The 21,068-nt window shown below is 37.9% G+C and overlaps 1 protein-coding gene across 1 annotated transcript in view; it reads left to right on the top strand.

Moving 5' to 3' along the window:
* Nucleotides 1–21,068, top strand: part of PXDNL (peroxidasin like) — a 483,807-nt gene that overhangs the window by 430,909 nt on the left and 31,830 nt on the right. The window contains exons 18-19 of the mRNA XM_021688214.1: nt 2,434–2,568; nt 4,952–5,160. Of these exons, the coding sequence (XP_021543889.1) occupies nt 2,434–2,568; nt 4,952–5,160 (344 nt within the window). The remainder of the gene's footprint in view (nt 1–2,433; nt 2,569–4,951; nt 5,161–21,068) is intronic.

The following is a 21,068-nucleotide window of genomic DNA, read 5'->3' as shown; positions in this document are numbered from 1 at the left end:
GAGAGAAGGATGGAGAATTTAAAAATCTTTGTGGACATAAGAAAGAGGAGGAGGGTATATAGATGAACTATGAGAAAAAAAAGAAATCTCTCTAGAAGGACATAGGTCAACAATAAGCGTTAAATCACCAAATGTAGCTCTGGAACCCAGGAGTCCACAATACCAGTCACATGGCAGAAAGTAACCAGAGTTAGCCATGTTTTGGAGACAGAAGATAAGTAGAGAAGGGATAGCACCCCTTCAGATACGATAGGAAACTAAAGCAGAATGAAGTGAAATTAAGAATGCTGTAAGAATGGAAGAGAAATAAAACCCATCAATGCCTACTGTCTCCCATTGCCACCAACACCTCAATCAAAGATGATATACTTCACTTCAGTGACAGAAGAGTATGGTACTGAACTAGCAAACCATTTCATGAAATGCCTAGGAATAAGAGAGAGAGAGAGAGAGAGAAAGCTTATTTCAAATAAAGCTATGTAGCAAGAAAACAAAAATGCAAATCAAAACATTTCAGAGAAAAATTCTTCCAGGGAAAAAAAATTGAAACAGAAGGAATCTATAATACAACACTTGAATCTGAATTAAACAAGCACTCAAACACTCAAACAAGTACTTGGAGATATAAAAAGCCCAGCTATCACCAGAAATTAAGAAAAGAAATGCAGGAGGAGGAGAAGCAGGAGGAGAAGGAGCAGGAGGGGAAGGATAGAGAGGGATACAAGGGGGAGGGGAAGGAAGGAGAAGGTGGGGGAAGGAGAAGAAAGGCAGCAGCAAAGAGATTTGACTAAACAAAAAAAAATTGAAGAATAAATTCAATATGCCAAGGACACTATTAAAATTGAAGATATGCATCACAGAGAAGTTCTGTATGGTCATTATGAGAGTATGAACTATACATATGTTTTGGACAGCAGTTTGGCATTATCTATTAAAATTAAAAATGTCATGCTTCACACTCAGCATTTGAAACTTTAGCATCAGCATTTCTAGAGCAGGGATCTGCAAACCACAGCCCACTGACCAAATCTAACCCACTGCCTGATTTTCTAAGTAAAGGTTTATTGGAACAAAACTGTGTCCATTTTTTATGTGTTGTCTTTGGCTGCTTTTGTGAAAAAGGTAAGAGTTGAGTAATTGCAAAATGTAGCCCACAATGCTGAAAATATTTACAATCTTATCCTTTCTTGTAAAAATTTGCTGATGCCTGGCCTAGAAAGACCTTTTTCTGTATTAAGAAACATGTATGAAAACGTTTATAGTGAAAAGCTGAAAACACCACCAATATTCATCACCAATAGAACAGACAACTAAATTGGGAGAATATCCAATGGGCTACAGTAGAGCAGAGAAAAGGATGCAGATGTATGCAACAACAGGAATGAATCTCCAAATAAACTGTTGAGTAAAACAAAGGAAGTATGAACATGATGTTTCCATCTGTGTCAAGGTTAAAACATATGAAGCTGAACTATATGCAGTCTGTGGAATCATACACATGAAATAAAATGTTAAAGTAACATATGGGACAGATCAAGTTGTTCCCATGTTTATCCTTAGGGACAGGGAGAAAACAGTCTCAGCGGCTCTCACAAGGAGTTTCACGGGTACTGGTCTAATTTTCTTTCTTTAAATGGATGGTGTATCCAAAGCTGTTTGCTTAATTGTCATTTACATTATGACTTTTTTAATTTTAAAAAATCACTTCAGGGGCGCCTGGGTGGCTCAGTTGGTTAAGCGACTGCCTTCGGCTCAGGTCATGATCCTGGAGTCCCAGGATCGAGTCCCGCATCGGGCTCCCTGCTCGGCAGGGAGTCTGCTTCTCCCTCTGACCCTCCTCCCTCTCATGCTCTCTGTCTCTCATTCTCTCTCTCTCGAATAAATAAATAAAATCTTTAAAAGAAAAAAATCACTTCAGATCCCAAATCAAGTATCATTGTCTTTTTAGCAAGAGAAAATTTATCTAACACATTATATTATTTCCACAGATTATTTTTTCACTCTGTTTAACCTACTTACCATATACACTGACATGGACATTTTTTAATAGTTAACTAATTAGTTTATTTGTTACTTATTTCTGAACGAATTAGTTGGATACAGATCTACACACACACACACACACACACACACACACGAGTTATATTCCATATACTTATAGAGTAATTATAAAGAAGAACACAGTGGATATTACATGACTGGGGTTAAATGCTCTTGGTTAGGTCACTGCTCTGTTCCCTGGCCAGCTAGGTGATCCCTGAATTCTTCTATCATCTCAAAGTATTACCTGTGAAATGGGAATACTAATAATCTCTGCCTTTCTTTTTAGTGTGTATAAATTAAAAAAAAATGCTCTGTAGTCATTTGTATAAATAATACTGTCATTGTCACTTTCACACCCCAGCATGTGACATCTGCACGTCTTTGTTTCAGGTTGTATGGCTCGCCAGGCGACATTGACTTCTGGCCCGCCCTCATGGTTGAAGACCTGATCCCTGGTACGAGAGTGGGGCCAACACTTATGTGCCTGTTTGTTACCCAGTTTCAGCGGCTAAGAGATGGAGATAGGTGAAGAATTATCTGTTATACTTATCAAAGCTAATAAAATTGTTTTTTTGCCCCAAAATATAGGTGTACAATAACATTATGAGTGTGAGTCCATGCTTTCTATGATTTAAAATATTTTGAATATAAGAAATAACAAATAGTATTTGGTCACAGAATTTTTCTGACTACTGATAATACCAGATAGCATTCCTTTTTGTAAATTTTTATAAATCTTTGTAGAAAAAAAAGAAATAGACTGTCTAGGAAAGGCATAGAAGTCAGTGGTTAAAAGGATGCACTAGACTTACTACCCTGTGTTTAAATCTGGGCACACCTACTCGAAACTATTTAACCTTAAGAAGCATAACACCTGAAACCTGTTGCCTCATCTGTGAAGTCTGATTAACAGTAGTACCTAGGGCTCATAGATTGTGGCAACTGTGAATGATGTTGGCAGGCAGGAGTTGACAGCAGGCCTGCAGCTGTATCTCTTCATCCTCATGGAAGACCTGTTGACCCAATACTAGACCTCCTTGCAAAACTGTGCTAAGGTAAGCAGAAAGATAACTGGGAATTCTTCCTAAAGATCTCTTGGTTTGTCTGAAGTGTTTATTGTAAATCAACTTGACTTTATGAAATTATGACAGACAGCTGGCTGGAGATGTAAGTTCATGTAATATCTTTCTTGCAAGGCTAACCAAGTATAAAAACTAAGAAAACTGAAAAACTAAGCAGCCCCCACTGGGTTGGCATGGGACACACTATTAGCTCTCCTCTCTTACTTGAACCAAATGTGTTCCAGGGCACTCGCTGTATCTTCTGAATCATTAGTATAGTCTTGAGTAAGAGCTAGGAGTCTTGTGAACCTGTTTGACAATTCAACCTTTTGTATTATTGCAGAGATGTGTGTATCTGTATCTACATATCTATATCTATATCTCTATATGACTTAAAACACTATCTAGAACTTATTTTTTTTAAGATTTTTTATTTGTCAGAGAGGGGAAGAGAGAGAGAGAGAGAGCACAAGCAGGGAGAGTGGCAGGCAGAGGGAGAATTAGACTCCCTGCCGAGGAGGTAGCCTGATGAGGGACTTGATCCCAGGACTCTGGGATCTGAGCTGAAGGCTGAGCCACCCAGGGGTCCCCTAGAACTTAGTTTTTAATTAGAGTTATACTAAAAATTATTCTTTACTTAAATTTTTCTTCCCAATCTCTTCTACTTATGAATTATAAAGAAAGTAGGAACAGATTTAATCCTTTTAATTGCACATTGGCAAACATTCATAGTATAATATTTCATTTTAATTTTTATAAATTAGTTTTAGTACTCTGGATTTATTGCCACACATAGTTGGGCTATGTTCAATTGATAGTAGTTAAAAAGTAAATAAATTTGGGAAAGCTTTGGTTTTTTTGATGTAAGCTGTCTTCCTCATTTGTATTAGTTTACTAGGGTTACCATAAAATCCAAAAGACTGAGTGGCTTAAATTACAAATGTATTGTCTCACAGTTCTGGAGTCTAGGTGAAGGTTGGGAGTGTTGGTCCCTACAGCGACCTTTCTCCTTGTCTTGTAGATGGCCAACTTCTCCCTTTCTCTCCACATAGTCTCCCCTCTGTACCTGTCTGTGTCCATATTTCCTTTCCTTATAAGGACACTAATCATATTGGATTATGACCTTAATTCCCCCATGACACTCTAATGACTTATTTTTACTTAACTACCTCTTTAATGGACCTGTCTCCAAATAAAGTCACATTCTGAAGTACTGGGGGCTAGGATTTCAGAATATAAATTTTGAGGGGACACAAGTCAACCCATATGCCATGTGAGTGGCAACAGTATTTGCTTCCTATCATATGTTGTATTCTTAGCATGAGAAAAGTGCTTGGCATATGGTACTGAAATACTTCCTGAAGGAATGAACAAGGGCTCACTTTAATAATGTTTTTAAACTGTATGGTTTCATTTGAAACCAAATGTGTTCATTCTAATTAACCAATAGATATAATAAACTAGTGTGTATTAATAATTACAAAGCAACATTTCCCTTTTAGGCAAACATGTCAATATTAAACTGTTCAGGTAATTTCTAAGACCAGTTTATGGAATTTTAGATTAGAAAACGTGCTTTTTAAAAATCTTTTAAAACTTTACAAAGCTTTACTTCGAATCATTTTGTAAAACTTGAAGAGAAACCGATAGTTCAAAAGCATGGGATTTAAGAACTTTATAAATATTGGAGGCAGTTCAAACATGCTTAGTTGGAGAACAAACATAATCCTTTCCATATGCTTCTCTTTTGCTGAGCTCCTCTGTGCTGTTATCTCCGCTCCGCGCGCAGCTCAGTGCAGTGCTCCCCGCAAGACCCTCACTCTGTGCCTCTCCTTGCTGACCACCAGGTTCTGGTATGAGAACCCCGGGGTGTTCACTCCCGCACAGCTCACTCAGCTGAAGCAGGCGTCACTGGGCCGCGTGCTCTGTGACAATGGTGACAACATCCAGCATGTCCAGGCCGATGTCTTCGTGAAGGCACAATACCCTCAGGATTACCTGAGCTGCAGTGAGATACCTCAGGTCGATCTGCGAGTGTGGCAAGACTGCTGTGAAGGTCAGTGAGCACACCGTTAGCCCTGTCTGAATTTGCATGTGTGCGCGCTTGACGATTTCTAACGTCAAAGATTAGGCTCCTTCAACAAAGGTGCACGGAGGAAAACACACGACAGCAGGTCTTCTAACCTTTAGGAATCAAACAGATGTTGGAGAGGACTACCGGAAGGCGTTCCACCTCCCCTCCTCCATTTGGATCCAGTCTCCTCAGAGTGGGGAGGGGCTTGTCAGGGAGGGAGGGGCCCAGCAGAGCAGGGAGGGGCCCAGCAGAGCAGGGAGGGGTTGTCAGAGGCAGGGAGGGGCCTGGGAGAGCGGAGAGGGCCCAGCAGAATGGGGTGGAACTTGGTGATCAATCTGGTCTCTAGTTCTGCTTGCCCTTCAGATGACTATGCCAAACATCAAACTCCAGTCATTTGGTACTGGATATATCTGCTTCCTGGGGGTCAGCTGACCACAAAGAGGAGAAAAAAATCATAGTAGCTCAGCTAATTTAGACTATTTAGTCTCCATACGATATTGCACCCATGTTCATGGAAATTTGGGGATGTCCTGATAGAGAACTTTCTCTAGTGATATAATTTGCCACGTCTACCATATCACCTTTTATAAGCCAAATTCTATCTAAGGTGCTTTCTATGCATCTATTTTGTCACCACAATACCTCTTAAGAAATGTGGCTCTAACTCTCCTTTAATAAATGAGAATATGGCTCAAGAGTGTCAGATAACTTGGAGTAAGTGGTAACTTAGGGCTAGGGAGAGGATGCATGTCAGCTGACACCTAGAAATGAACTAAGAACTTGATGGTTCTGAGCTGAACATGCTGTGGTCCCACATGTGAGCACATACCTCTCACATGATACCACACTTTTGTCTCTTCTGCCTCTACCAACACACAGGCCACAGTGGCCTTGTGCCGCCATGTATAGAGGCTATGGACCTGGGGGAGCGCTGATGTTCTCTAAGAAGACAAAGGCAGCTGCCATCATAGAAGTAGTACTTGGCATTCACAGGAGAGATGTTATTAGCCCCAAACATTCCTGAGTGGGAAAAGCAAGTACTAGAAATAGGAGAGAGTGTTGAACCAAAAACACAGTGACATCTGAGTTGCAGTTTCCTTTTTCTCTATGGTGGATTTTATGGGGCAGAAAAGAAAGTCATTTAGTACAGTGAGAAGGAGGTGTACTTTCCCTCACCTCAAATTCTTGGTGATTATGGCCAGGAATAATGAAATATTTCCAGCTCTCCAAAACATGGGATGCAGGGATGCAATGTGAAAAACAAGATGTATGGCAAGTAGTAACAGTCCTCTTGCTTTTTCTGCCATCTTCAGACTGGGCATTGAGCCCACCGAGTAGAGGAAAAAATAGATGGGATGGCAGGGTGTGGGCCATAATGATGAAAATAGCTGTGCTGTGGATGGAAGTGATGATTCAAATCCAGGAAGCAAAAGCTGTGGTCCCATTTTGCCCACATATGCCTGTTCTAGATGCTCACACCACCAGCCCTGTGATAGGTGATTCATACATAATGCCTGCCTATCTCATAGTCTTTATGAGTCTTTCAAGGTGGGTATCATTGTCCCCACTTCACATTTGAAGAAAATGAGGTTCCTGGATGCTAAATGCATATTCTGAGGTCCCCCAGCTGGGATTTAAACCTATATATAGCCAACCTGAAAGCCTCAGCTCTTTTCTCTGTGTGCATGGTCTCATTTGAATACCCATAGGACGCGTGCATGGCACAGACAGTGAGCAGGTACCAAATGAAGGCACCCTGCCTCTGCCACCCTCCTTCTCCTTCAGTCCTGTGGCTCCAATGTACTATCAGACATCTCAAGACCCAAAGGAGAGAGCCTCTCATTACTTAAATTGTAATGCATTTGTTATTGGTGATATTTGTTATGGAAAATGCATTGCAAAGATTTAACAGGCAAGGGGAGGAGGGAATCTTGAATATGTGAAGCATTCTTATTATTAAGATCCTAATTTGTGGTCTTGAGCCCTAGTAAGAATGCTCTTTCTTTAATAGAAACTACAACAAAAATCCTCTCCTAAATGCACAAATACATTGAAATTAATCTTTCCAAAACTGTAATATTGTAAATGCAATTGAGTTTTGGATAACTGTACTTTATTATTCTTGGTAGGTAGAAGGCATAAGACCTAAAAGATGGACATGGGACTTGTATGTCACTTAGAGAGCTGTGTTGCTGTGTGTTTGTGTAGACAGTGAAGTGGTGGAGTATCTTAGGGTGTTAAGGAGTTGGACTTTCTTTTCATTTTGCATGTCATTCGTCACATTATATCATCCATTTATCTTTGCTTCTTACCACTGTATAAATATACCCAAGTCATTCCATTTATATATATTATTAGGTCAGAATATGTCTAGATGGTAACTTTTCTTATCAACACAGTCTCAAACTTAGTGAGTAATTTCAATTCACAGATTTATACTTTTCTTCAACAAAGGGGGATGTGAATCTCATATTTTTTAATAATTATATATTCCTTAAATATTGTATAATATATATATTTTTTTTCCTTTTGAAATATCTTTGGCTATTAGGCCTGCACAGTTTACCCTCCAAATCTCTTTTCTTGTCCTTCTTATTTCAACCTCTTATATTTTTGCTAAATGTTCTATTTTTTGCTCATGACCACTAATATCAAATTCACTAATTTCAGTCTCAGTAGGAACCATCCTCCTTTTAAATTCCTCTATTTAAATTCCTCTATTTAATTTCTTAGTTCCAACATCATCTAATTAAGCTTTAGGAAGTTTTTCTCTGCAGCATTTGCCATATCTTAAATTCCTGTGTTATAATTCTCTGCCTCTTCCATCCCCTGGGGCATGCTCTGACGATGGCATTCCCTACTCTTTCCTTGGCTGTCAGGCTCCTGGAATGGACAGTTACTTTTCCTCTCTTGGATCGCGGGGATTCAGGTCAGGTTGTTGACGTTACCTCCATGGCAAAAAAACTTGCAGAAGGTCATACCAGCCACTCCCAGGCTGAGGGCAGGAAGACAGCCCATCTACCCAGGTCATTCTCCACCTTCTGAGAGGTAGAGACCCCCGGCAGGCCCTGAAGGCAGAAGCTATCAGGGAAGCCACAGAAATCTGGACATCAAGTCCTTCCAGAGCTGAGCTGCCCCCAGTCCTGTTCCCTGGCTGGGTGGTTCCCAAGGTGTTGGGGTCCCTCAGGAGCACTCGGCCTGACTCTTTCCCAGGGCCTCAGCACAGCCCTCTCCTGGTCCCCTGAGCGTGCGCCTGTCTGCGGGGTCCAAGGCAACACAGCTTGCCCTGGGGAGTCCTGGCCTCGGGACTGGGAGCCTAGGGGAAGACCTATCTTCCACACTGGGGAATACCTGTAGTTCCTGTGACCCTGTGATGAAGCATCTACCACTGGGCCAGGCAGGTACCTTTCTTCTTGCCTTTTGTTGAGCTGCATCCTGATCAAGGTCTATGATCTCCGGGGAAAACATGGGTACCTGAGGTTTCCTTTGTGTCAGCGTTAACCAGCAGATGTGGTTGCTGAAGGTCATGGAGGTTCCTGTTTAATCATTTTATGCTCTCCCTTGTGTGGACTAAAAATATACTGAAGCAAGCTGTGGGAAAACTAGTTTTGATCTGAAGCTAAGGTAGGACCTGGAATTCAGTTATAAAACATGGGTTTCTTTGAAGATTAAAAGCATTCTGATATAGAACCTTAGGAGTTCCCATAAGGGAAAAGCAAAACACATTTTAACTGTTTACTAGGTCATTCATGCTCCCTCCTGTCCTCTTGTCTGGGAATGCATAAATCCCATGGGCTCTAAGCCCATGAAGCCCATGGTTTTTTTTTGTTTTTGTTTTTGTTTTTTGTTTTTGTGTTTTTGTTTTTGTTTTTAGAGAGAGAGAGCATGAAAATGAGGGTGGGGAGAGGGAGAGGGAGAGAATCAAAAGGCTCAGGTCATGATCTCAGGGTCATGGGAGCCAGCCCTCCCTGGGGCTCCATGCTCTGTGGGGAGTCTGCTTGAGATTTTCTCCCTCCTCTCCCTCTGCACCTCCCCCTGCTTGCACTCTCTGTCTCTCTCTCAAATAAATAAATATTTTTTTAAAAATAAAAAATAAAGAAAAACAAAAATCACACAGCGACCCTCCAAAAACTTAGGAAAACTTGCCTAAGCATCTTGTTTGTTCCATTTTGTCATTACGTACTTCATGGGTTTATTTCTCTGCCCAGCTTCTGTATTTGACACGTAGGTTTAAACTGTCTGCTGTGTTGACTCTGATTCTGTCAATATGAGCCAACTGCAGCTAAATATGTGTGAACTGATTTATCTGAAAGAACCTATCGACAATTGGACATCCTCCACCAGGATTACCTCCTTCAGGGACCAGTTCTAGATATTCCTGGCTTGATTTCTCTGTTGTACCACCGAGCAGTACACTGGAAGTCACGAGGGGAACCATCATTTGCACAGGCACTACCAGTAGTACCAGAGAGTGTGGAGAAATGGCAGAGGCGAAGGGGGAGCTACATGCTGGTTCTGGATGCGAGCTTGCATGGAGCAGATGTACACCTTTGGTACAAGTGATATGGCAGAAAACTAGGGTACTTATGAGTTAGTCTTTAAATACAGCACTCTGAAATGATTAATATCAGTAAGGATTAAAGAAACAATATTCTAATTCAAATCATGGAAGATTCTAGCCAAAGATTATTTACCTACTGTTCATGAGGTTTCTGTTTTTCTGAGTACATAAGAAAATGCTATTCTGTCCATAATGTGTCTGTCTATATTATGTTAAAACAACTTAAAGGTTGATTCAAAGTATATGTAAGCATTAGGTCAGTTTGTGGAGGTAGTTACTAGATGAATACATTGCTTGATTTGGTGTTATTCTTATTTCAGCCAGCATAAAAGTGGTAATTCAGTGCCATAAGTATGTACTAGAAAACAGTAAGTTCTTACCAAAAATATGGAGAAAAGCATGAAGAACAAAAAGAGGTTCAGAACAGACCTGAAGTATTCAAGTATTCAAAGTATTGATTGATTTGATTTGGTTTTAAGGAAAAGGGAACATGGAGACCTCACAAGTGTTGTAATTAACAAAAGATCACAGTGATCAAAAGAGCAAATGACAGAATGAATGAATTTAATAAGTAGGAATCTTTTTTACCAGCATATAAGGTAATGCAACATTTCTCAGATTTTTAGATTTAATATTTTATATCATTTAACATAATTTATAAAGCAGAAAGCATTTCACATTACATTTCTGGGTTCTTTTTCTCCCTTAGCTATCTTAGTTATAGGTCTTCAGAGTGAGAGATAACGTGAGAGATCGTTTCATTTGGGAAAAACAAAAACAAAAACAAAAAACAACAACAAAAAAACACTTCATTTTAAGATTAGGAAGCGAAAATTGAAAAGGTCTAAGTAACTTACCCTCACTATTTATTAGCAGGGCTAGGGATAGAATGCAGACATCTCAATTCCAAGTCCAGGTTTTATTTCTGTTCTTCCTTATCTTACCTTGTCATAGCTGGTTTTCTTTTCTCTATACTTTTCATAATTTCCTCCAAGTCCCTTTTACCTGAGATAAATATGGGAACTCTTCTTTAGCTGGATGACTTCCTTTTTAGAATCCTGTGCTAACAAATTGTAAATGCAACACTCTTGACATTTTACCATCAATTTAAACTAATTTTTAGTATCATTTAATCAATAGATCAAGAGTCTTTGCATAATATTATAGACATCACAGATGCAACTAACAATATTCACAAGTCGTATTACCAATCTACTTATTTCAACAAGCTCTATAATTGGCACAATTGTTTGTGCCATAGATCAAATAAATCAAACTCTACTGATAAAATTGATTTTACATAGAGCATAAAACATTTCCTTGAGTGTCAAACAGAAAATGATTTGCTCTCCACTCATTTTAAAAATGAAAAATATACCTAATACAGGTGATGTATTAAGACACCATGCCACTTGATTAAATAAAACTTTCAAATAAAACAATTTCACAAAGAACCAACAGATGTATATTTTCTACTGGGGTTTATGGAACCATCTGGTCTTGCAATTTCCAGCTGCATTTACATGAAGTTCTGTCTTTAAAACATCAAGTAATTTTAAATACAGTATATTTTATATACAAATGTAAATATATTTATGTTTACTCTTGACTTTAGTTCAAATAAATTGTGCTTATGTCTGTAAACTAATGAAAGTTTAATTTCTCCCATAAGAGACTGATTTTATTACCATAATATTTCATGATGTTATGGCTGTTTCATGCTTAACTTATAAAATGCCTTCAAAGTATTACTAAAGAAGTAAGATTTCAGCAACTCCTATAAAGCTTTAATGAACCAATTAATTTGCAACAGTGTTCTCAGGTTTGTCTTTGAAAACTGTTGCTATTTTTAATAGAGCGCCGTAGGACATCTCCCACTCTCCTTGGTTCTGCAAGTACATAATATCTTATATGAATAGCTTGTTGAAATCAAATGAGAACAAACCTCATAAGTAGGATAAAGGGCACTAAATATCCCTGAAATGATACAAAATATGATGTGTTTAAATGGTGATACAGTTAATGAATCAAACTCTACTGATAATATTGACTTTACATATAGCATAAAACATTAGCTATTAAATGACATCTCGTAAGTTCTGAGGTATTGAGTTATCTTCCAAATACAGCATTTTTGCTTTTATTTACAACCTGTGACATCCCAGTAGGAAAAAACCTTCTGGTATCAGAGGTAGGTTGTTGGGGTGCCTGAGTCACACTCTTGATTTCCGCTCAGGTCATGATCTCAAAGTCATGAGATGGAGCCCTGTGTCCAGCTCCATGCTGGGCCTGGAGTCTGTGTAAGATTCTCTCCCTCTCCCTTGGCCCCTCCCTAGCCCCCTGCAATCATGCTCTTTCTCTTTCTGTCTAAAAAATAATGAATAAATAAATAATTAATTAAAAATAATAAAAAAATAAAAAATGAAGTCGGTTGCTAATAAGCATGGTTTCTTTAAGTTGTTTAAGTTTTCATTAAGTTGTTTGTCTTTTAAGACCAAAAATTGATTTTTGATTCCTTTTAGTGTTACTATAAAATTTTAAAATTCTCATTATATTTAGAATTATTAGTGTTTAAGTATTGACATTGATAATTAGTGAAATTTCTTTTCAAATATGTTCCCATGAAATATACAGGTACTTAGCAGTAAAGACAGGATATATGCCCTGCAGATCACTAGGGGAATAAAATCAACAATGTAGAAACTAACCAATGAGGCATAAGCTAAAATTAAAGAAAGCTAGTAAGACTCAGATGTAGTTGAAGTTTCAGTGTATTAAGAGAATTATTAAAGGTAGAAAATTCTTAGATGTATACAAAAACAGTTTCAACTCTACATCATTACAAGAGATACACATAAGCAAAATATTTAGAATGATCAAATATAAAACAATAGGTAAAAGTAAGTCAGGCACACAGAGATAGAAACATGAGTGGCAAAAACAATATTTTAAAAAGTTGAATTTAAGAAAGAAAAGCACTAATGGATATAAGGTCTACTTTCATTTCACAATCTGTAATATAGTTAGAAACTCATGTGAAATAACTTAGCATCTATTTAGCACACTTTAATGGAAGTGTATTTGAATATTATCAGTGAGATCCCTTTATAGGTGATGTATCCAACTTTGTACGCTATGAACTAAAATTAATTTTATTTTCAAATATCCATGGAAAATTCTGAAAAGTTGATCATATGTCATATCACCAGAAAAACTGAAATTCTAACAAGGAGAATTGACATGCAGTATTCTCAACTAGTCTAAAATTAAATGATTAGATTTAAAATAAAATTGTTACTTAGACTTTTTTAAAAGATTTTATTTGTGGGAGAAAGCACATGAGCTTGGGGAGGGGTGGAGGGAGTAAGAGAAGCAGACTCCCTGATGAGCAGGAAGGCTGATGCAGGGCTTGATCCCAGGACCCTGAGATCATACCTGAGCCCAAGGCAGTCGCTTAACCAACTGAGCCACCCAGGCGCCCCTGCATAGACATTTTTAAATCATTTGAACGAATATTTTGTCAGGGAGGTAATGAAAATTAAGTGGAATATTTTATTAAATATTAATATTTATATTAGAGTATTTTAATATATATTTAATTTCATATATTTTAATAATAAATTAATATCTGAGGTAATATTTTTAATAATTAAAATTTTAGTTTGCTAGGGCTGCCATGACAAAATGTTCCAGGCTGCATTGCTTGAACAATAGACGTTTCTTGTCCCACCATTCTGGAGGACAGAGGACTGTAGGTATTTATTGCAGGGCTGGTTCCCCTTGAGGGCTATGAAGGAGAATCTGTTCCCTGCCTCTCCCCGAGCTTCTGGTGGTTACTGGCATCATTGGCTTTCCTTGGCTTCTCCTGTATTACCCGTTTCTACCTTCATCTTCCCATGGTTTTCTAGCTGTGTGTGTGTTATCTGTGTCCAAGCTTCCCTTTTTATAAGGACACCAGTCACATTGGATTAGAGCCCACCCTCCCCCAGTGTGAACTCCTCTCAACTAATTACATCTGCAATGACCCTTTTTCCAAATAAGGTTACATTCTGAGGTACTGGAGGTTAGGACTTCAACATATGAATTAAGGGGAGGAGCACAATTCAATTCATAAAAGTGCATTAGTGTTGTTTTAAGCCACCGTGTTTGTGGTAACTTGTTACACTGCAATAGATAATGCAATTGTAAAGTAGAAAGAAAATGGAATGCTGGTAAGATTATGAAGAAATATGAGTGGTTTCCTGCTGTCACCCCACAGTTCAGTATTGCTCACTAATTCAGATGAAACACCATCTAAAGATAAGGAATGTAAATATACTTGGTTCCTCCATAGGAACTAGGAACTAGGAATTATATTTGATTGTTATATAAATACAACATAAAACCACAGCATTGAATAAAGTTGTTCTCAGAGTCTCCCCCAAATTTTCATTTTTATGTTTCTTTAAATTGTTATTTGTGCTTTTTTCCCTTTTCTCTTCTTGCCAGCAAATGAGAAGTGTTAAAATGTTAAGAAACAAGTGTTGATGATAACTTAAAAAAAGTGTTACATATTTTTGTCAATTTTTAAGCCTATCATCATTGATATATTTTTAGTATGTGGGATGCAGCATTGGGACCCCGATATTCCATAGTTGCAGAATTTTGATCAGTTCATGGAAACATGCATGATTGCCTGAGCTACCGTAGCTTCAACTCCCCAACTTGAACTTGTTTACTCATCAAGGAATGTCAGTCCACTCCAACAAATCAGAATGTCCAGGCCTATGCCTAAAGCAGCTTGTTGTCTTCAGAATCTTCTGATTTAGTTAAATTAATCATTAATGTCCAGGACTCTGTGTCCTGACATGTCTCCTTACCATGTGTCCATCTCTGGGCCAGACCAGATGGGGTCTGAGTTTGGATATGATTCATAGGGATTGCAATCTACATACCTATTGAAATAAACTTTCCTTTTTTCAGTACTCACTGCCAAGCAGGCTGACATCACGTTTCTACTAGTTTAATTTGACAATACCTTTAAATAGCAAATTGTTACTTTTATGCAAGTTCTGCAAATTGTTCTGTGCTGTTTTTCACTATAAAGAAATGTAAATGTAAAAAAAAAATCCTTAAGTGTTTATACCAATTATTTTCAGGGAAATTGTTTTTTAAACTCATTTGGAATTGCCTTGAAAAACTGTCTACAAACACATTACCTTAAATTTTAATTCATTCAACAACATTTTTTGAATGTTAGTTCTATGCTTATGAACAAAAACATTTATAACTTTGACATTATGCAAAAGTTGCTTATGAACTAAATAAGTCAGTCATCTTATTCTCTAAAGTTTCTTCCAAAAATAAGAGCCACATTTGAGCTTAATCTGTGTATGACATTCTTTCAGAGTGCTTTACTTTCCTTAACTCATTTAATGCTCTAACCAACTCCATGAGATAAATTGTGTTATCATCCTCATGTATAGATGAGAGAATGGAGTCAACAAGTTTAAATAGCTTATCCAAAGTAATATATTTCAAATGTGGAAGACACGGTATAAACCCAAATAGCTTGAATCCTTCAATCAAACTCTTAAACACAGAAAATAACAAAGAACTGGATATTTTAAAATAATGATTTGGCCACTTTGATTTCATTCATTCATTCATTAGAATATTTATTCAGTGTGGATCATGTTCAGGTGATGTACTATGTGGTGAGGATAAACTGGTAGGTAGGATGGAGCCCTCCTCTCTGCTCTCTCCTTAGCCAATGGAGAATAGTAGACAGATGTACAGAGTGCTAAGAGAATGTAATGAATTTCCATCTGACCTGGTCCTAGCAGTTTAAGAAAGGCTTCTTAGAGATGGTGACATAACACCTGTGGTGTTTGTTACTCAGGTGAGAGAGACCAAATAAAGTTGGAGCTGGATGATTAGCCATGAATTGTGCATTAGAGAGAAATGAGGCTGGAGACAAAAGAATGTGTGCATAAGGAAGGATTTTGTTTGACACAGTAAAGATCTAGGGCTTCATTCATAGTGCAAAGGGTGAGGGATTGGTTGGGGGGTCAACTAAGGCTGCAATGAATGGGAAGTTACATGTACTCATGCACACACACGTGCTTCTTGAAAATGAACCATATTGCTTTATCTTCATCTGCACCTCCTCCTAATGGTGTCTTGAAATATATCTTCTGTATTTATTTCATGCCTCCCCTAAGTCATATGTAGACCAGAAATTTGACAATATTTTTGAGCCAAGATGAATTCAAGTCATCTCCTTTTATCTTCCACTCTAGATCTATTCATCCATCCAACCATCCATCCATCCATCCATCCACTCATCCATTCATTCAGTTAACAAATAATGATACCATTATTCCGAAGTTGCACAAACCACATATTCAAGAGTTTTAATCTTGTTATTTCTATTTTTCTCATTCCTTGCTGTAGTGTAGCAGTAAAGAGGTTGGACTTTTGAAACAAAATGTCTGGATTCAAATCCTGGCTCTTCCATAAAAAGCTGTAGTACCTTGGAGAAGGTAATGTAGCATCTCTGTCTTAGTTTCCTCAATTTAACACAAGGGATAATAATACCCATCACATGTTACTATAAAGTTTCAAATTAATAATTGATGTTAGGCCTAAGAACAGAGTTTGACCAAGTGTATATACATATTTATGTAAGATATATATGCCTAGGTATAAAACCGAAGTATCTACCAAATTAACATACTGTTTTAATTCAAATGTTGTTTGCATAAGAGCCAAATATTCAGCAATCAAGGATGCTTCGCCTCTGCAGCAATAACTGGGGATAAATACCAAGGTGAATTAAAAAAAAAAAAAAAAAAGAAGTCAGGAATAAAACAACTGTCACATTAAAAGAAAGAACTGCCTGGTCATTGCAACCCTAGTGGGTTGCTCACCCCACTCTCAATGCTCATTCTTTGGTGGAAAAAGGGTACAGGGGAATGCTTCTCTGTGTTTCTGTTCTCATATGTGTCTCACTATATACCTGTTACTTTACAAACACAACTAATTCTTTCCTTTTTGGATTTATGTATATGACCTTGCATATTCTACTGGTGCTTTAAAATAAATTCTAAAGTTCTATCTTCCTAAAAAATAAATGAAAGATGATAGATAATGTGAGTTGACCTGCAGCCCATTTCTGTACTTTTTTTTTAAATTTAATTTTATTATGTTATGTTAATCACCATACATTAAATCATTATTTTTTGATGTACTGTTCCATGATTCATTGTTTGTGTATAACACCCAGTGCTCCATTCTGTACGTGCCCTCTTTAATACCCAACACCAAGCTAGCCCATCCCCCAAACGCCCTCCCCTCTAGAACCCTCAGTTTGTTTCTCAGAGTCCATAGTCTCTCATGATTCGTCTCCCCCTCTGATGTCCCCCCTTTCATTTTACCCTTCCTACTCTCTTCTTCTTCTTTTTTTTTTTTAACATATAATGTATTATTTGTTTCAGAGGTACAGGTTTGCGAATGAAAAGTCTCACACAATTCAAGCGCTCGCCATAGCACATACCCTCCCCCATGTCTATCACCCAGCCACCCATCCCTCCCCACCCTCCCACCACTCCAGCAACGCTCAGTTTGTTTCCTCAGATTAAGAATTCCTCAAATCAGTGAGATCATATGATACATGTCTTTCTCTGATTGACTTATTTTGCTCAGCATAACACCCTCCAGTTCCATCCACATTGGTTCAAATGGCAAGATTTCATTCCTTTTGATCGCTGCAATATTCCATTGTATATATATATACAACTTCTTCTTTATCCATTCATCTGTCGATGGACATCTTGGCTCTTTCCATAGTTTGCCTATTGTGGACATTGCTGCTATAAACATCGGGGTGCACGTACACCTTTGGATCCCTATTTTGTATCTTTGGGGTAAATATCCAGTAGTGCAATTGCTGGATCATATGGTAGCTCTATTTTCAATTTTTTGAGGAACCTCCATATTGATTCCAGAGTGGCTGTACCAGCTTGCATTCCCACCAACAGTGTAGGAAGGTTCCCCTTTCTCCACATCCCTGCCAACATCTGTCATTTCCTGACTTGTTAATTTTAGCCATTCTGACTGGTGTGAGGTGGTATCTCATTGAGGTTTTGATTTGGATTTCCCTGATGCTGAGCGATGTTGAACACTTTTTCATGTGGCTATTGGCCATTTGGATGTCTTCTTTGGAAAAATATCTGTTCATGTCTTCTGCCGATTTCTTGATTGGATCATTTGTTCTTTGGGTGTTGAGTTTGATAAGTTCCTTATAGATTTTGGATACTAGCCCTTTATCTGATATGTCATTTGCAAATATCTTCTCCCATTCTGTCGGTTGTCTTTTGGTTTTGTTGACTGTTTCCTTTGCTTTGCAAAAGCTTTTTATCTTGATGAAGTCCCAATGGTTCATTTTGGCTCTTGTTTCCCTTGTCTTTGGCGATGTTTCTAGGAAGAAGTTGCTGCGACTGAGGTCGAAGAAGTTGGTGCCTGTGTTCTCCTTTAGGATTTTGATGGATTCCTGTCTCACATTTAGGTCTTTCAACTATTTTGAGTCTATTTTTGTGTGTGGTATAAGGAAATGGTCCAGTTTCATTCTTCTGCATGTGGCTGTCCAATTTTCCCAACACCATTTGTTGAAGAGACTGTCTTTTTTCCATTGGACATTCTTTCCTGCTTTGTTGAAGATGAGTTGACCATAGAGTTGAGGGTCCATTTCTGGGCTCTTTTCTGTTCCATTGATCTATGTATCTGTTTTTGTGCCAGTACCATACTGTCTTGATGATGACAGCTTTGTAATAGAGTTTGAAGTCCAGAATTGTGATGCTGCCAACTTTGCTTTTCTTTTTCAACATTCCTCTGGCTATTCGGGGTCTTTTCTGGTTCCATACAAGTTTTAGGATTATTTGTTCCATTTCTTTGAAAAAAGTGGATGGTATTTTGATAGGAATTGCATTAAATGTGTAGATTGCTCTAGGTAGCATTGACATCTTCACAATATTTGTTCTTCCAATCCATGAGCATGGAACGTTTTTCCATTTTTTTGTCTCCTCCTCAATTTCTTTCCTGAGTATGCTATAGTTTTCTGAGTACAGATTCTTTGACTCATGGTTACATTTATTCCTAGGTAACTTATGGTTTTGGGTGCAATTGTAAATGGGATTGATTCCTTAATATCTCTTTCTTTTGTCTTGTTGTTGGTGTATAGGAATGCCACTGATTTCTGTGCATTGATATTATATCCTGCCACTTTACTGAATTCCTGTATGAGTTCTAGCAGTTTTGAGGTGGAGTCTTTTGGGTTTTCCACATGAAGTATCATATCATCTGCAAAGAGTGAGAGTTTGACTTCTTCTTTGCTGATTCAGATGCCTTTTATTTCTTTTTGTTGTCTGATTGCTGTGGCTAGGACCTCTAATACTATGTTGAATAGCAGTGGTGATAGTGGACATCCCTGCCGTGTTCCTGACCTTAGGGGAAAACTCTCAGTTTTTCCGCATTGAGAATGATATTTGCTGTGGTTTTTCATAGATGGCTTTTATGATATCGAGGTATGTACCCTCTATGCCTATACTCTGAAGAGTTTTGATCAAGAAAGGATGCTGTACTTTCTCAAATACTTTTTCTGCAGCTTTTGAAAGGATCATATGGTTCTTGTTCTTTCTTTCATTAATGTATTGTATCACATTGATTGATTTGCAGATGTTGAACCAACCTTGCAGCCCAGGGATAAATCCCACTTGGTCGTGGTGAATAATCCTTTTAATATACTGTTGGACCTATTGGCTAGTATTTTGGTGAGATTTTTTGCATCCAAGTTCATCAAGGATATTGGTTTGTAATTCTCCTCTTTGATGGGGTCTTTGTATGGTTTTGGGATCAAGGTAATGCTGGCCTCATAAAATGAGTTGGGAAGTTTTCCTTCCATTTCTATTTTTTGCAACAGTTTCAGAAGAATAGGTATTAATTCTTGAAATGTTTTATAGAATTCACCTGGGAAGCCATCTGGCCCTGGACTTTTGTTTGTTAGGGCTTTTGTTTGAAGATTACTGCTTCAATGTCCTTAGTGGTTATAGGTGTTCAGGTTTTCTATTTCTTCCTCGTTCAGTTTTGGTAGTTGATACATCTCTAGGAATGCATCCATTTCTTCCAGATTATCTGATTTGCTGCCATAGAGTTGCTCATAATATGTTCTTATAATTGTTTGTATTTCTTTGGTGTTGGTTGTGATCTCTCCTCTTTCGTTCATGATTTTATTTATTTGGGTCACTTCTCTTTTCTTTTTGATAGGTCTGGCCAGGGGTTTATCAATCTTGTTAATTCTTTCAAAGAACCAGCTCCTAGTTTCATTGAACTGTTCTACTGTTCTTCGGGTTTCTATTTCATTGATTTCTGCTCTGATCTTTATTATTTCTCTTCTCCTGTTGGGTTTAGGCTTTATTTGCTGTTCTTTCTCCTGCTCCTTTAGGTGTAGGGTTAGGTTGTGTATTTGAGCCCTTTCTTGTTTCTTGAGAAGGGCTTTTATTGCTATATACTTTCCTCTTAGGACTGCCTTTGCTGCATCCCAAAGATTTTGAACAGTTGTGTTTTCATTTTCATTGGTTTCCATGAATTTTTTAAATTCTTCTTTAATTTCCTGATAGACCCATTCATTCATTAGTAGGATGCTCTTTAGGTCCGTGTATTTGAGTTCTTCCTGACTTTCCTCTTGTGATTGAGTTCTAGTTTCAAAGCATTGTGTTCTGAAAATAGGCAGGGAATGATCCCAATCTTTTGGTACCAGTTGAGACCTGATTTATGACCTAGGATGTGATCTATTCTGGAGAATGTTCCATGGGCACTAGAGAAGAATGTGTATTCTGTTGCTTTGGGATGGAATGTTCTGAATATGTCTGTGAAGTCCATTTGGTCCAGTGTGTCATTTAAAGTCTTTATTTCCTTGTTGATCTTTTGCTTAGATGATCAGTTCATTTCAGTGAGGGAGCTGTTAAAGTCCCCCACTATTACTGTATTGTTGTCAATGTGTTTCTTTGCTTTTGTTATTAATTGGCTTATATAATTGGCAGCTCCCATGTTAGGGACATAGATATTTACAATTGTTAGACCTTCTTGTTGGATAGACACTTTAAGTAGGATATAGTGTCCTTCTTCATCTCTTATTGTAGTCTTTGGTTTAAAATCTAATTTGTCTGGTATAAGGATTGCCCCCCACCCCCAGCTTTCTTTTGGTGTCCATTAGCAGGGTAAATTATTTTCCACCCCATCACGTTCAATCTAAGGGTGTCTTTGGGTCTAAAATGAGTCTCTTGCAGACAGC

This window comes from Neomonachus schauinslandi, chromosome 4 (genome assembly GCF_002201575.2).
Source record: "Neomonachus schauinslandi chromosome 4, ASM220157v2, whole genome shotgun sequence".
In the NCBI taxonomy this organism is placed as follows: domain Eukaryota; kingdom Metazoa; phylum Chordata; class Mammalia; order Carnivora; family Phocidae; genus Neomonachus; species Neomonachus schauinslandi.
The sequence above is the reverse complement of the archived record's forward strand: the minus strand, read 5'-3'. Positions and strand labels throughout refer to the sequence as shown.